The sequence below is a fragment of the Chelonia mydas genome, chromosome 8 (genome assembly GCF_015237465.2).
Source record: "Chelonia mydas isolate rCheMyd1 chromosome 8, rCheMyd1.pri.v2, whole genome shotgun sequence".
In the NCBI taxonomy this organism is placed as follows: Eukaryota; Metazoa; Chordata; order Testudines; family Cheloniidae; genus Chelonia; species Chelonia mydas.
In genome coordinates, this window is record NC_057854.1 from 12,298,008 (window position 1) to 12,314,813 (window position 16,806).

The 16,806-nt window shown below is 40.0% G+C and overlaps 1 protein-coding gene across 7 annotated transcripts in view; it reads right to left on the reverse strand.

Annotated features, from left to right (window-relative positions):
• Positions 1-3,708: 3,708 nt before the first annotated feature.
• The window catches only part of JADE2 (jade family PHD finger 2), a 154,424-nt gene continuing 141,326 nt past the window's right edge, over positions 3,709-16,806 (reverse strand). For 5 of the 7 annotated variants that reach the window (XM_037907520.2, XM_007053570.3, XM_037907524.2 and 2 more), the window contains 2 exons: positions 14,278-14,406; positions 3,709-9,333 (listed from right to left, as the gene is read on the reverse strand). In XM_037907520.2, the coding sequence (XP_037763448.1) occupies positions 8,447-9,333; positions 14,278-14,406 (1,016 nt within the window). In that variant the 3' untranslated portion in view covers positions 3,709-8,446. The other 2 variants (XM_037907521.1, XM_037907525.2) reach the window with 2 other exon arrangements.

Genomic DNA, 16,806 nt, shown 5'->3' on the forward strand with positions numbered 1-16,806 from the left:
TAGAGCCTTCTTCTGTCTTCGTGATCCAATGCATTAGCTAAAGACAGAACAGGAAAAAAACATACTGCCATTTATTTAATTAATCACTTTGACAATAAATTGAGCAAAACAAATCTATTAACTAGGCTTTAAGGTCTCTCTGGTAACACAGAGACAGTTCATTTTTCAAATGCAGAAATGTACACGAAATTAACACGGGGTGAAAAAAAAAAGTGATGATAATTGACAGATAATATTCAATGGGCAGAAGATAAGAGAGTCTAGACTTCTCCCAGGGAGGGTCCTGGCACCTAGCCCCAGCAACTTACAATATTTAGATCATTTAGTCAGATGACAATAAAGCCATGATCCCAGTTTGAAACCCACCATTTATTCCCAGCGACATATTTTCAGTTAAGTGGTAAAGTTCCTTTTAAAAATGTTTAAGTAAATACTGCCTCCTCCCACAAGACATATCTGTTAAATACAATGTAGAACACAAAGGTAGTGGTTTATACATGGTGTGCATTCAACATGTAAAAAGGTTAGCAGTTACACATGCAGTAATAGATTGCGTTCTCATTGGGTTGGAGCAAATGCCCAAAGGATCATACAAATCAGGGATGGAGAAGACCTACTAAATGAAGTGTCTTCCTATGCTCAGTGCATGACTGGAAAGACTATTTGGCAGTTGAATAACTCTTACCGTTTGGACATTTTGCTGACAATCACTCTATAGTTTGCTTTGCTGCATTTGTGTCTTTTGTTCTTTACACTACATAGGTTAATATGAAAGAACTACACAAGTGCAGAAGGGTGCAAATAACTGCAGTGTTTACTAAACATCTATAACGTGCAAGGCCTAGCTCCATGTATACACTGCTGCTTTGGCAGGATTCAGGTGGCTTATGAAACAGAAGTCGTGAGGGGCCACAAGAGGTCTCACAAACTATTTAGTAGGATGCTAGTCAAATTCCTATACACCACACAGCTTGGTCCTATTACTTCTTATGGCCCCTCCCAAATCCACCCCACCCCCCCTTTTCCACATGATACAATTCTTTGCAGCTCTTTGGTGTTTACATCTTTCAAATCAGGGTCTCAGAACTGAACTCTTACATCCCAGTGGTATGCAGAAGCACATGCAGGCATTTCTCAAGTCCATGCTGGGATGCAAATTTTTATGCTGACTAATGGCCACCTTGTAACACTGTTATATCATAACTGCATTTATATCACTCCCAGTTGAGTAATATGAATAATCCCAGTTAAGTAATATGAATCCATGCTGGTGCTATTTCGGACCACTGTACAAAGCTATAAGTTAGTCTGTTAGGCTGTTTTTTTAAAATTGCTTTTGCCTATGAGAGCTGACATGTTCCTCACCACTGATTGGTGCAGTGTGTCAAAGAACTATCTTGAAACAAACGAAACTGGTTCTGTGTCATTAGTCTGACCAGGCTGAGTTCAGACTTGTCTAAAGGATATTGGTTTACAGCCAGTGGGTCCCTCCAGTGCTGGCTGGCAGAACATTACAGTCATTTTTTGTCCTCAGTATGGTGGTTCCTAAATATCATCTCCCTACACAACAGCCCTACAAGCCATCACTGTGATATGAGTCTGACCGGCATTGGTGTCTGCCTCTCTGCTGATGGGGATTTGCCTATCCGGGGGTCAATATTTTGCACTATGGAGATACTCCCAGGTCCCAGGTGTTGGCAAGGCGTGTCTTTATCCACCAGTATTTGGTGGGAAGGTTATATTTCTTCTTAGAGAAGGCCATCAGGTCAGGTATCCATGTCTTTGTGGGCTGTAGACTAGATGATTTTAATTCCATGTGAAAGCTATAGCTGGCCAGAACATGGCTGTGCACACACATAGCATTGATAGACATATGGAGTATATTGCACCTGTTTTTCATAGCTTATCCAGGTGTCCAGTTACAGGTCTTGATTTTGCTCAAAGCCATACCTGGTTTGGAGGATCTAGATTTCTGAGACCACTTTTCCTAGGTACTACACTGATAATTGAGATCAGCTGGGCTGTGGTAAGATTTGAACTCACAAGGGGTATGGTGAGGCTTTTAGCTCTAGACTACTGGTCTCCCAAAACTCAAACCTGTTGCTGTCATGGCAGCACATCCATTTAGAATGACCAACATTTTAAGTGTTCACTCCTTTTGGATGCCTCAGTTTTGGAAAGCCCAGCAGAAGACAGGTGGGGCCTAATTTTCAGAGGTGCTCAGCTACCACAGCCCAGCAGACGTCAATGGGCATTGTGAGTGTTAGTGCCTTTACTCACTGTGCTGAGGAGCATGGCTCGTATAATAGCATGAGCTGAGTGGGGGCTGTGATTAACGGAGACCCATTTTTGACATTAGTCAATTGGTTTGCAATGATTGTTTTCTGTGTTGTGTATGTGCCTCATGCTAGATGCAGGTTTTATTAGAAATGAAAAATATATTTTAAAAATATATGTAAAATAATTCTTGCACCAGTCACTTTCTCACCCTCACTAAAGCAATTTCTTTATAAGCTCAGTAGAGACTCATTTGTTTGAGGACAAATACGTCTCACAAATCCAAATCCTATTTATGTAATTTTAGCATTTTTTTCTTGTTGGAAGTTGTCATATTACTATTATTTGAAACCCAAATGGAATGCAAGAGAAAATCATTTTATAAATTCTCTTCGTTTTATACCTTGGTTTTTATAGCTATATCCTCACACCTTCTTGTCAACTGTTTGAAATGGGCCATCCTGTTTATCACTACAAAAGTTTTTTTTCTCCTCCTGATAATAGCTCATCTTAATTGATTGGTCTCATTACAGTTGGTATGGCAACACCCATTTTTTCATGTTCTCTGTGTATATATCTTCCTACTGTATTTTCCACTGCATACATCCGATGAAGTACGTTTTAGCCCACAAAAGCTTATGCCCAAATAAATTTGTTAGTCTCTAAGGTGCCACAAGTACTCCTCGTTTATTTTGCTGATATAGACTGACACGGCGACCACTCTGAAACACTGTTCCCTGAGTGTGACATTATCCTTGGTTGGAGAACCTTCTTCTCCTGTCAGTCAGAACTGTTTCCTCATTTTCCCCCCATCTCACTATTCTCTGTCTCTTCTCAAATCTCAGCTGACATCTCTTTTCCACTGCCTCTTACTGTCTCCTGCTTCTGTTACTATAATATCCCAAAATGCTTTGCAGATGTTTGTATGCAAGACGCTATAGTAAATAAAATATTTTATTGTTGCCAATGGGAAAAAAAAATCACAAAAGGGGATAGATTGCCAGCACTCAGAATGTAAACCCCCAGAGGAAAAGCAGCGACCTTGAATACCCTGTTCATTCACAATGAATACAAAGAGAGCCCACACTACCTTAAACCATTGATAGAAGCTTTCTTCAACTCCTCCCCCAGAGCAATCAATTACAGAGCTGACAAATACGCCATTCCTGTTGAGCTCTGTAATGGTTAACTTATGTTGGGTGATGGAAATCTATTGCTCATTGAAAGTGATGGACAGTTACATATTATACTATTAGGGAACTAATAGTTTACTAACCTTAACAGAAACAAATGAATGTCATAGATGTAGTACAAATCAAATCCTTCTCTTTACTAAGGTAGGGGGACACTTGAAAGACATGAGTCCTTTGATACCAAGGTGAATTTGCTACACTGGAACCAGTTGACTACATAATACTCAAAACAAAAACGTACACATAAAACACTGCTTTATTGACTGCATTTGCCACACATTGAGGAATGCAAAGTTTTTTTTCATAAGCAATGGGCCATGGTCCCAATGTGTATTAAAGCATACACTAAATCTAAACATGATGAAAAGAATGGCAGACAGAGCTATTGCAAGGCAACACAAACGGCATGCATAATACAGTCTCACACGGAACGAGTTTGATACGTTATATTGCTTTAAGGATTAACTAACATGGAAAATGTACAAAAAGGAGAAATAGGTTTTTGCATTAATGAAAAATACATTTTTTCTCTACAAAGGAATTTCTAATACAAGAAAATAAATATTGCAACATAAGCCAAAAATAATTTAAAATTGCTCTTTTCAATATATTTCAATATTTCTCTTTTATATTAACAAATGGCACATCACGTTCTTTGAAACAAAGAAAACAGAAGGATTTCTCCTCCTGCGACATTCATATCGTTTCCTGTAACTGATGTGAAGCGGGTCTGTTTTGTGTGTGGAATGGAGCAAAGTACATGGGAATTTCCTTAAAGAACAACCAAAATTAACACACTGCCCTGGCAATAGACAGAGAAGTTCCTTAGGCCGATGTGGATAACACAAGGATGGGTTCATGAAAATACTAACAATACAAAAAGTGAGAGAAAGCTTCTGTTCTCTCTCCCTTGTGTTGAAATGGCTAATTCTGTATTGTGCTTTGAGGGAAAGTGTCATCCAAATATTAGACATTTAAAAATAAAAATAAATAAAGGTGCAAAATATCCCAAATACAGCTAGTCCATAAGGGCAAAAATATATGGGGTGAAAAATGAATGTGTGAACTCAGAATTGTCTTCAGGAAACTCCACTGGGCACCAATGCTTTAACACTAATTTGGGTTGTTCTCTATGAATTAGAAATGAGCGTTGATCAGAGTCTACGTGCATCATCACATTAACCCACAAGCGTGGTGGTGCTTTTCAAAGGAAACAGGTCCCTTTTACAGTGCAAATGTCAACTCCTGCAGTTATATAGCATCTTAAAGACAACATTTGTTTAATAAAATAAACCATTATACTTTTCTCTAATCATTTCAAAATACATTTACAATACATCAAAAATATTTTCCTTGTACATTTTTCTTTCCTTAATTATTAACATTTCTGTTATGAAATAACTAGGTGGCAGGGGCATAGGAACAAAGGGCATGTGGAGTGTTTCTTAGGAACCCGGTGCCTAATGGCTGAATATAGTAGCTAAGTTTCCAGGGCTTTGGTGAGGCCACTGGAATGGCTGTGAAATGGCGTTGGTCCTGATTGGAGGTGGGGTTAGATCTGGCCTCCTGCCCACAGTGAATGCCTCTGTCCTACCTTTCGTCTGCTGGAAGCCACCACCTCTTCCCTGATATCCTCTTTGTTAGCCAGCCAGCCTGCTGTCAATTCTCATGCCCTTGGAAGCAGTAGCAGGCGGCCAGTGGAGGTCTGGAGATTTCCTAGACTTCTTGAGCAAAACAGCCTCTGTAAGTCTATTTTAGTGTGGGCCCCATGACATTTATGGAGTAGAATACTGTATGGGTACCTGTACATGGACGCCAATGGTGCAGTATGGGTGCAGCTGGGAACATGCCTTAGTGCTCGAATTATCTCTAGGGCTCTTCTGTTAAACCAGGACACTTGAGGGATTATTACTACTGGTTCTAATAAATCAAAGAATTCACTCAAATGAATCCCACAGCAATTATAAAAATATCAATAGTTAACTCAAGCCAAAAGACCATGGATTCAGCATCTACGTACAGTGCTGAGCGCTCTCATAGTGTGTGTTTAACAGATACATGTTCTGCCACTGCCTGGTAATACTCTTCTGGATTCTTCTCTCCCAGGAATTCTGATAAGCTCTTCCCTGTTAGTTTCCTCTCATTCTGTTGCTCTTATTTTACATACAAACAGGCCAAATGTGGCCCCTCTGTGTGCAATTTTATTCCCTGATCACAAATCACAATGCCTAAAGTCTTGTGGCTGTTTTGAACTGTTTTTTCGTTTTTGTTTTTTGGTTTTGAACTACTTCCTGATCACAGTAACAATGGAGTGCGGATCACAGTGCTGCATAGGAATCAACAGAAACATGGTGCCACTTGCGTTTGGTTGTTCTTTAAAGTCTATCCCCTTTTGCTCTCCTGTACTGAGCAAGCAAGGAATGCAGAAAATAATGAGTGAAGCTGTGTACGGTGAGATTTGTGTCTGTTTTTTTACCATAGTTGAAGTGAAGCACACGGAAGCAAGATTCATTAAAAGGCAGCATATTGATTATTGTTATGACTCTTATACTAGGATACGGTAGCTAAAGCTAGCAAGCCTGATAAGATAAACTAAGTCCTACTTACTGTATTTAACATTATCTGAACATACTGAGCCTTAATTAATGAGCAGACTTTAGTTTCCAACCTCAGTGGATTATGCTAATTTATAACAACATTTTTAGGTGGTTCCTTTTTTTTCCCCTTTTTCGGTAATAATTTGTATAAAATTTATCAAATGAGGAAAACACCCAGGTATGTTTGGTTTTAGAGTTGATTTTTTGGGATTAGCCAATCTTTTATTAATTTCACTGCAATCTGATAATAATTTGATAAGAATTGATAAGAAGGACTTTTGAAGGCCAGTAAAGATGATTTACTTTAAAACGGCAAGATAGTCAATTTTCGGAGTCTCCGAATTTAAAAGAAAGCTCAGAGTCAAATGAGTAAAAAGCATCAGAAATCAAAACAGCAGGATGCAGCCTCAGTGACAGAAGCACCCCTGTCAGCAAGCTTGGAAGCTAACATCTCAGTTTTGTGTCATGAATGTGTCTCTAGTCCTTTGTTGCTAAATAACTTCCAATTTTTCCAAATGACAAGTTTCCGGTTTCTGGCTGTGCTGCTTTATTGTCAAAATATTCTTTGGCATACACAAAATTATTTGACTGATTCATCTGGTGTTTTGTTTAAAGTGATGGGTTTTACCAGGTTCAGAAGTGTCCCAGGTTTTTTTTTTATTTTTAAAAAACAACAACAGATAAAAGTTTCAGTGAATTCCTTTTTTTTTTTTTTTTTTGGTTCCCTGAGCTCACACTGGGGTCACTCCAATAAAACATGCAGTAGGATTTAACTGTGACCTTTGAAGCCAAAACTGAAATAATGGTGCAATTAAGTGCAAACATGGAAATTTGCCTGACTCATAGGTAACATGGGCTTTTAAACAACATTTAAGGCTTACATTTTATGCATTAAATTATTATAATATTTATAACGTCAGCTTTTGTGAATCACCCTCCTACGTCAAGTCAACAGCTTGTAACTAGGATTCAAAGAATAAAAAAAAGGACGGGGAGGGATAAATGTATTGTTTTAGTTATGGTATTTAGTAGAACAACAAAATGATAAAGGCAAATCATTTAATTTCCTCTACATGACACTGCATTTAGACTGAGGGCCAATTGTCCACTGTTGTGCATGGTGAGTTTACATGTACAATAGAGCCCTGCGCAGGACGAGTTTAGAACCCTGCAGTGGGACCGGGATCCCACTGCCATAATAGCGGAAGCGAGTGGGAGTGGGTGTTGTGGGGCAGGACGGAACCAGGATTAAAAACAGTCCCACACAGGGCTTGAATGTACAGCTCCCTGCACAGCTGAATGTAATTTCAACCATTAAAGATGAAGTACTGGCATAAGCTCTTTTGTCAAACTGATTTGATATTTTACAACCCTCCTGTTTTTGAAGAAATTTTTCCCCTCTCCATCCCGCTCCATTTTGGCCCAAATGTTTTGGTAAAGGCTAATCAATTAACCTGAGTAAATCACTTAAAATTTTCAAATAATCTTACAGGGTTCAAAGGACCTCCGAGGTTTACATTACATCAATAAATACCCATAGCTACTCAGGAGGAATATTTGTAGATAGCGCTGCAGCTCTAACACAGATATGTGTCTCTTCTATCTACTGAAAGCCTTTGATGACTGTTTACAGTGCTGCCGACTATCTCTGACAGATGTAGTGGCAGGGCTAAATCTTGGTTCTTGGCCCCTGGACGGATTCTGATCAAACTGGAAGGTGAGAAAAAACATAAAGGATTTAATAAAATATAAACAGAATGTTGTTTTCCTCCGCCCATAAGTGCTTTCTTCAAATAAGCTTTTTGTGCTTTTAAAAAAAAAAATTTTAGTATCGCTTATTTTACTTCCTTGTGCGCACACGCACACACACACACACACACACACACGTACAGATAGTGACTTTTTCAGTAAGTTATGTGTGTGTGTAGGTGGCTCTCATAGTACCCCAATACCCTGACATACAGGGGCAATAATCCCAGGCAGAGCATGAAATCTGTCTGTCTTTAAATAATGCCCATAAAACTGTCATCCCTGCAGAAACAATGGATACTGGCAAAATTAAATCTCTTTATTAAGGATCTAGGATGTCTTGCTCATTGCCTGCAAGCACAAGTCCCTTAATGCGCATGCTTGCATTTCTTTTAACTGGGATATGCAAGTGAACTAAGAAGGGACAACTACTGGTACAGTAATCTATATTGGTGATGGTTAAGCTGTATCTCAGGCATATAGAGAAGAGAAAGACAACAGTGCTGAATTTTAAACTATATATACATATTAAAAAACCCCTTTGTTATGATACCAGGCAAAAATTGAACATGGCAGTTGTAACTGGGTTTAGGCTTCACAGAACTGTCACAGTTGGTAAATCTGGTGGAGTTACGATGCCAAAATACTCATTCTGACAACATCCTCATTTCCTGAATCTAACTGGTTATGTTGCACTCTGCCACTACCGGATTCCATGTCGGAGTCGCTCATTTCTGCATCAGAAAAGTAGCCATCAGTCTCATTGTCAAAATGATGCAAGATGACCTTTGACCTTTCACTGACTGGAGGCCCGTTAACGGTGTCAGGCTTCTGGATCTGTGACCTCCTAGTCTCTCTGCTCTCCTTTGGTAATTTGAACCTCACTACCGTTTTCGGACTACCTACTGAGTCAGGCACTTTAGTCAGAGAACTGGACTCACAATGAGTACAATTCACTGTCTCCTCCTCATTGTTTAAGGAGCTTCTCAGACACAATGAGGCATGAGAATCATTTGCTTTTGGAACAGGATGTGAAGATCCCTTCTTAGCTGTCTTTTTTATTTCACTGGCCCCTTTGCGGTCCATGTGAAATTTCGCCGTTCCTTTTTCTGATTTGCTAGGTCTTGCATCATGGGCGAAGGGCTTTGTGGTATCATCTGATAAATTATTCATGTTGTTAGTCCACTGATTGGAATCCTCCTCTTGGTGACTCTTGAAGATTGTGTTCAAGTCATTTCTTGACAGTTTTTTCTTAGTGTTCATTCTCATTTTGCTTTTAACTTTCTTTGTTGCATCGCTATGCTTGAATGGCGACTTCAAGGAATGATCCATCATAAAACTTAACAAGGTCTCTTCATCTTGTAAAAGCTCCTCTGAGAGGCCTGGAGTGTTGTCTTCATGGTGGCCATTGTTCAAGGACCACTCACTCATTGTCATGTTCTCAGTGGTAATCTGAACTGACTGGGCCAACCAGCTATTGAAGAAGGTCCCATCTATGGGAAAGGAAGTTGACAAACCTGTAAAAACAAAAAGGACAAGTCTTAGAAGTCAAAATCATTCAGTTTGTGTTTTGATTGTAAGAGGCACCAATGTAGTGTCAAAACTATAAACTGCAGTAAGGAACCTGAAACAATTCTTTGGTATTCGGCAAACATGGAGGGGCTCCAGTGTCTATTGTAATGCATCATACAGCATGTAATGTGTGAGTAAATGGCAAGCATACTTTACTTCAGGTAATAATGGTTAATTTGGGGGTATTCTTATACTTTACATGATATTGACCTACACCGTCCACCACTTATAACATTGCCCCCAGATCGGACATCTATGAGGACTGAACCTGGGATGTTTGGATCGAAAAGAATGAGCTTTGACTGCATAAACTAAAGAACTAGGCCCAACAGACAAATCATATTCCTCTATGTGTGGTCTAGCCACTAGAAGGGAGACAAAGACCTACACTGTGTTAGGGCAGATTACATGGTGTTCAAGACAAACTACACACATAACTTTAACCAGCAAGGCTGAGAAGATTGTGAAGGCTGGGTGATTGGGGAGAACAGGACTGAAGCACCCTGGTATCTGGCCACACAGGATTATTACAGCTATAGGGCTAACACATGCAGGAAATTCTGAAGAATGGGCAGGAGACGAAGGGCTGGATGAATCCATCTATGAGAACTCTACTTCTCCAGGCCTCTGCTTTGGGTTGATGAGAGCCCTAGGACAGCACACTTACATGGGGGCTGGGATAGAAACACCCTCCTGGCATAATCTTTATATGGGTAGTTAGGTAAGGAAGGTCTTTGGCTGGATTCTTGCCTTCCCCTTTGCTGGGAAAACACAAACAACATCACTGGTTCTACATACTATGTTTTAGCTACTTAAACAGTTATTCTAATTTTCTTCAATTATGTGGGCACCGATAGCTGGTTAGGATCACACCAGTGTGAATGTAACATTATCAGAACCGGAATAAGTGAAAAATGATGATCATGCTTACGATTAATTATAATTCTAGAGGGTACCAAAGTATGTTTCACAGCACAGACACAAAGACATGGGCCTCGCCTCAAAGAGCATACCACCCATCCGAGATATATAATAGGATGAGTAGAATTTGCCACACAGCTCAGATCATCTGGCCTCTGTCACTAGCTAGCATCCAATGCTTCAGAAGTCAAATCCCATCCCCCCGAGAAGTCTCATCATTTGTGGAAACGATGGACACAGTGGGAAAAAACTCCTGCCTGACCCCTTCAGATGCTCCACATGTACCCTGAAGCATGTGTAAGATATTCCTCACCATAGCTTGCAAAACTATAAAAAGTTTCAGAGTAGCAGCCATGTTAGTCTGTATTCGCAAAAAGAAAAGGAGTACTTGTGGCACTTTAGAGATTAACAAATGTATTTGAGCATAAGCTTTCATGAGCTACAACTTATGCTCAAATAAATTTGTTAGTCTCTAAGGTGCCACAAGTACTCCTTTTCTTATAACTATAGAAGTTATTAATGGTCATAAAAATGAGATCTCTTTTCATATATTAGCTGACTCTCCCATCTGTGGCAGCAAATTTTGAAGGTTGATTATATATTGCATGAAGAAAGATTTCCTTTAAACGTTGTAGATGTATTCAGTATTAATTTACTGGAGTGGTCTCTTTGTTCTCTTGGTATGGGGCAGAGTATAAAGAAGGGACCAACTGGTCATGCTGGCAAGCAACCCATTAAGCCATACGGTAAGACTCAAGGTTTAATGTGCAGTATATGTCAACTGCTCTATATTAGATACAGTGTTAGCCTCCTCAAATAAAATCTGCCTTGGATCATTCATTTTGACTGCTTGTGACTCAGATGCTTTCGCAGAGGTACCTTCTGAGCTTGGACTAAGCAAATATTAGTAGAGAAACCTTCCTCGAATTTAAAAAGGCTGACTGACTTTAACATGCAGTTGTACAGCCATTGCACACACATCAAAACAGGAACAGTGCTGACAGCATTTCATATTGGCTTTGAGGTTTCAAATGTTGGGCTGAACCCTAAAGTCCTCCCTGAGGTTAAACTCTCATTGAAGCCAGTGGAAATTTGGGCTAAGGACTGCGTAAGAACCTCAGGATTTGGTCTGCCATTGTTATGAGTATTTACTCATGATATAGCCACATTTCTAAAGACAGGCAGTGATAAAAGTGTCTATATCATATGTGATGTCATTAAACAGAGAGCGGTTTTAATCCATTCCCAGCAGCTCTGAATTAACATGTAGACACTCCTATTCTTAAGCTGTTACTTTTCATGTTCATATTACTGTAACAGACTGGACTAATTTTATCTGATCCTAAGAATTTGGAAAATCCTTACAGAGAACGGGATTTGCACCTGGAGACAATTATTGGATTATGCTATTTAACTTCTTAGTGATAACAGTCTGTGCTGTAAAAGATCAGGTCTATGCAATATGTATCCACTGATCTTCAAAATCACGCCTAGTAAAGTTCCATGCTACAGAGTTCTTTTGCCTTGAGTCATATCCTGCCATTGGTACTGTAGATGGAGTTTCCCACTGGACACCTGGTAGACTGCATTGATTAGGTACAAAAGAGACTGGCAAAACTGGAGCAAGAACGATCTGTGGCTTGGAGGGACTGACTGATGAGGAATGTTTACAGCAGCTAAATGTGTATGATTAAGTGATGACAGACGGGCGCAGGAATTAGAGCCCTCTACACATACTTGAAAGGAGTGAATACCGGAGAGGAATTATTTGGAGTAGCACAAAGAGGACTAACTAGAAGGAAAAGAGGGAAGAATTTGGTTGAAAAACTTCCTAGTACTGAGGTTTGCATGAGTGTGGAATAGTCTCTCAAGAGAAGTGGCAGAGGTCACCACTACCTTTAAAGTGCTTTTAAAATGTATGGGAGGGGACACTTCTGCACTGGCAGAGGGAAAAAAGAAAAAAGACAGCCTAATACCACAGGTGTGTCCTTGTTCTAATTGCTATGACTGAAACCCACTGGGCTTCTACATTAAAAACTGATCTCATTCATGTGAGCAATTATAATGCTCACTGTATACTATGGTAACACCCTGTTAAATAGAGAGATCCGATGACTATATTCCTGCAAAATGCCTCTAAAGAAAAGCTCCCTGTTGTAATGATTGTCTGGTTTCTGATATTTACATGGCAAAGATTTGCAAACTTGTTAATACTCTCTCAATAAATAGTAAAAAAAAATAATAAAAACATTGGTCTTATTTATAAAATGGATGAGAAAAAGGACAGGTTTTTGATATGGAATATTTTTTTCTTTTTTTTTAAAGGAAACTACAGATAGGTTAGGGAGAGGTCACTGGGACTGTGTTGTGGAGGAAGCGATTCATGTCTGTAGTTGTTATTCTTGTGACGAGGTATGTATCATTCATTGTTTTAAAGATTTCAACACTTTCTTATTTTAAATGCTGGAAGGACACGTGGCCCAGTATCTCCATTTCACAAGGAATAAGAAAACATTTCAGCCAAGTATCAGCACAGAATTAACTATTAGATTTAAATCACTTGCTGTTGTAGGTGTAGGATATGCCTAAGGGGGGGAAAAATGAGCGCTGCAGACACTAACTAAAATTTACAGGGGGCTTTTCACATGTCAAGACATCATGGGAGCTGTCTCAAGGGAAGGACTGTTGGGTCATTCTAAGCTAGCAGAACAGGACAGCTGATCTAAACAGCAACAGAAAATGTCCTTCATTAAGTAAAATTCTTCCTCTAAGTTTCAGTTTCAGAGTTAACAAGTTGTAAGAAAAAACAAACAGGATTTTATATTAACAGAAAAAGGAAGAGAAAGCCATGTATAAGCCCCTGCCCCAAACCCAATCTCCTCCTCTAGAAGTTCTTTCTCTTTCCAGGGCCAGGGAGTTATTTTTATAGCGTTCCCTGGCTTTCCCCTGAATTGCTGATTGGGCTGTCAGTTCCACTGCTAGGCCATTACACCTGTGGGAGAGCTGAACATAGAATTAACCCCTTGTTTGCTGGTGCTCAAGTCAAGCTTCTGCACCCGCCACAGTAATCTGACACAAGGGAGGTGGAATTAAAAATGTCACTTAATCAACATCAGAAAGTAGAAAAGAGATCAAATTCTACAAAAAATAATTTGTGGTTGCTAAGGGAATTGTTGTTTTCTTTAGGTCTTTTCTCCTGCTATGTAGCAGAGGGTTACATTTGATGGGGGGCTTGGTGGTGTCTTACATATCAACATAATGCACAGAATCACAGTAATGGGGGCAAATTGGGCCCTTTATGCTTCCGCCACGGAAAAAGACCGGAAATAGTGCTGAGAAAGCAGTGTCACTTTGCATCTATCTCCTGGCTGGTCTGGGACTGCCAGCAGCAGCCACTTGGACAAACTAATTCCTGTGATGGAGGGTGCGTAGAGGAACAGAGCAGCATGCACTGAACTAAAACACATGGCCCATGCAGTTTACTCACAAGCAGCAGCAGGACGCATGTTGCAGACTATGCAGAGAATGAACACTACACTAGAGTGGAGAAGTCAGATTACATTGCCAGAAAGTAAAATCACTATTTCTCATTGCAATACTCTAATGCATTCTTCCAGCTGGCGTTCAGCCTGATAGCTGAATACTTCATAAGCTTTTGTGCCACTAGCTGACAGCCTACAGACAAAGGACCCCATCTACAGGGTCAGGTTGGGGGTTAGTGTACTGTGGTCCCTCCAGTACAGGGCAGAAGCAGTGTAAGGCAGCTCACACAGCCAATGCCCGTGATGTAACTCCACTGTGGATAAGCAAGAGAGCCTAGTCTCTAGCACTATCTGTAGCATTAAGCGCTACATTTACTCCGCCCCTCCTCCCCCCAATAAGTGAAGCCTTTGGAATTCCTTTAACTCTATGACTTTGGCCTCTGCACTCAGTATATTTCAGTGCTGTGTTCTCACAGTCAGACTTACCCAGCTGTCCCAAGACTGAGTCGTTCCCTGGTTTCCTTTTTTCTTTCTTCTCAGGACTACTTTTTCTACCATCTCTTCCTTTTCTTTTGGGGTCACTTTTCTTTCCCTTTGTTCTCTTCCCAGTTTGTTCTGTTTTTTTCCAAATAAAAAGAAATGTGAGATCACGTAACCAGGGAACTTGATGATGAACACTTTGGAGCCTTCATGAGCATTGAGATAAGGATGAAATTAAGAACTGGAAGAATCCTTGCTAATCACCCTCTGTGAAACAATAGCAGGCTCTAGTGCAAATCTGGGTCAAGAGTTGCACAGGAGATTCGTGTACTGTCATTTTGGGCAAGTGAACACGACAGAGCTCTAGATTAAGGAAAGGTTTTCAGTCCCAGAGACTGTATAAAGAAGAAACTTGGGCTTTGATCCAGCAAAGCACTTAAGCACAAACTAAACTTTAAACACAAGTGGTCCCACTGAAATCACTGGACTGCTCATTTACTTAAAATTAAGCACTTGCTTAAGTGCTTTGCAGGATCAAGGCCTTTGGGCACCAAGATTTCAGTCCTGAGAATGCAGTGCTTATAAACCAAACCCCTACATATGAACACCCCAAAAGACTCAGGCAGTTCCAAACTTTACAGCATGTTGTATAATGCAAATTTGCAATGTAAACTACAGGCATATGCAAAGTGCTTATCAACCTACTCTTCCACTGCTGGTATAAGGTCGCAAAACAAGTTTGACAAAGATCTTATTGGCAGCATTTTTAAGCAGACCTGTCTTGATTTGATCTTTTGGATATAATAACTACCCTTGCTTACACTGTATAACAATGAAAAAACAGAACACCTAAACACTGCATAAAATACACCTAAATGACTTGGCTATTGAAAACTGCCTATTGAAAACCAGGAATATAAATCACAGCTATTTGGACTTTCAACTAAAAATCAATATATACTAAATGGTTTTGCATATATACTGGATGTATTCCTCTTGGGGGAACAGAATTAAGTTGTACCCTCTGAAAAAAACAATTTGTATTACTAGGTGAAATACTCAAAGCTTTTTCCACATTTAGGGCCCAAATCTTCACCAGCAGAAGCTCATGCTAAATCTCCTACTACCTTCAGTGGGGAAAGAACAGGGCCCTAAAAGCAAAAGTAGGAGCCTGGATGGCTAAAGGAATTGGAAATGTGATTTCTAGCTTTTCGTAATCTGATCATTAGCTTGAAGCTGACCCAACCACTGACCAAAAGTTATTATCATGTGATGGCTGTAAAATGACAACTGAGCAATAATTCTAAGAGACCTATGCAGTAACCGGTGGAAGGTATCAGCTTCATATAAACCACCATCAGTTTTGTTAGCAGCCTTAGCAGAGAGGCCATGGGCTGAGTGGGCCACGGAGGCTGAAGTCTCCTCTCTCCCTAGAGGTAGTCCCTCTAGGCTGAAATGTAGTGGTAGAATTTGCATTACAGCTGCCTGAGAATATCTGTGGGTCTGGATTAAGAGAGGATTTACATTTCCAGGATTGCCAATCCAGGATCTTTCATGAGCAATGGACTCACTGAAAGAAAGAAAGAAAATAAAAATTGATATATGCTACATTCCTGCCAAGTAACTCCAGAAGACTGGGGAAGTTCCAAACAGACACATTTTTCACTTGACTTACAAATAAAAATATGACTTTGTTTAGACATCACAATGGTTCTAAACAGAGATATGAATGTTACCTTTTCAAAAGGAGCCTGTCAAAATAACAGCCACATTTCACAGGCCAGGAGCCGACTTTACATTTCATGCAAGACATATATGTGAAACCGAAAAGGGGTAGTTTTGCATGGGCAATTCCCAACAGCTTTAATAAGAACCTCCTGCCTAAATGATCATTCATCAAATGGGAAAATAAACCTCCAAGTTATGTGTTTTAGGAGGAGACCCTTCCAAAAATACAATGTGCCAAATGTGCCTACGGGGTAACTCCACCAGGTTGTGTTGATTAACTGCCATGCACCATAATAATTAGCAACTGCACTCAATCAGCAAGAGTGATACAGATTTCTTGCTTTCCCCCCAAAAGTTATTGATATGTCGGCCAATGTAATCAAGTGTCAGAGGGGAGGAAATACTAGTGAGGAAATATTCGGAGACAAATTTTCTCCTCTACTTGCAAATCATTTAGTGCTGTAAAATTGAAGAATTTTTCCAAGAGCCTGGTCCTGCCAGGGGCTGAGCATCCTCCATTGCCATTGAGGTCAGCAGCAGCTCAGCAATTTATGGAGGCCAACAGCATTTTATAGGATTGGACCCTAAAACGGTGCCTCTCTTGTACCATAATGAAATGGAGAGTAGTTACTGCCATATGAAGCAACTCTACTGATTTGACTCATAACACCACAAAAGGCTGTCCTACTGTCAGAAACAAAGCTGAGCCCGGGAGGTCTTAGGGAAGCATACAGTTGTCCCAGCTACGGTGTGCTAACTTGTGTAGTAGGAGCCAATGCCGTAGAAGAATATGCAAATAATCGGCCT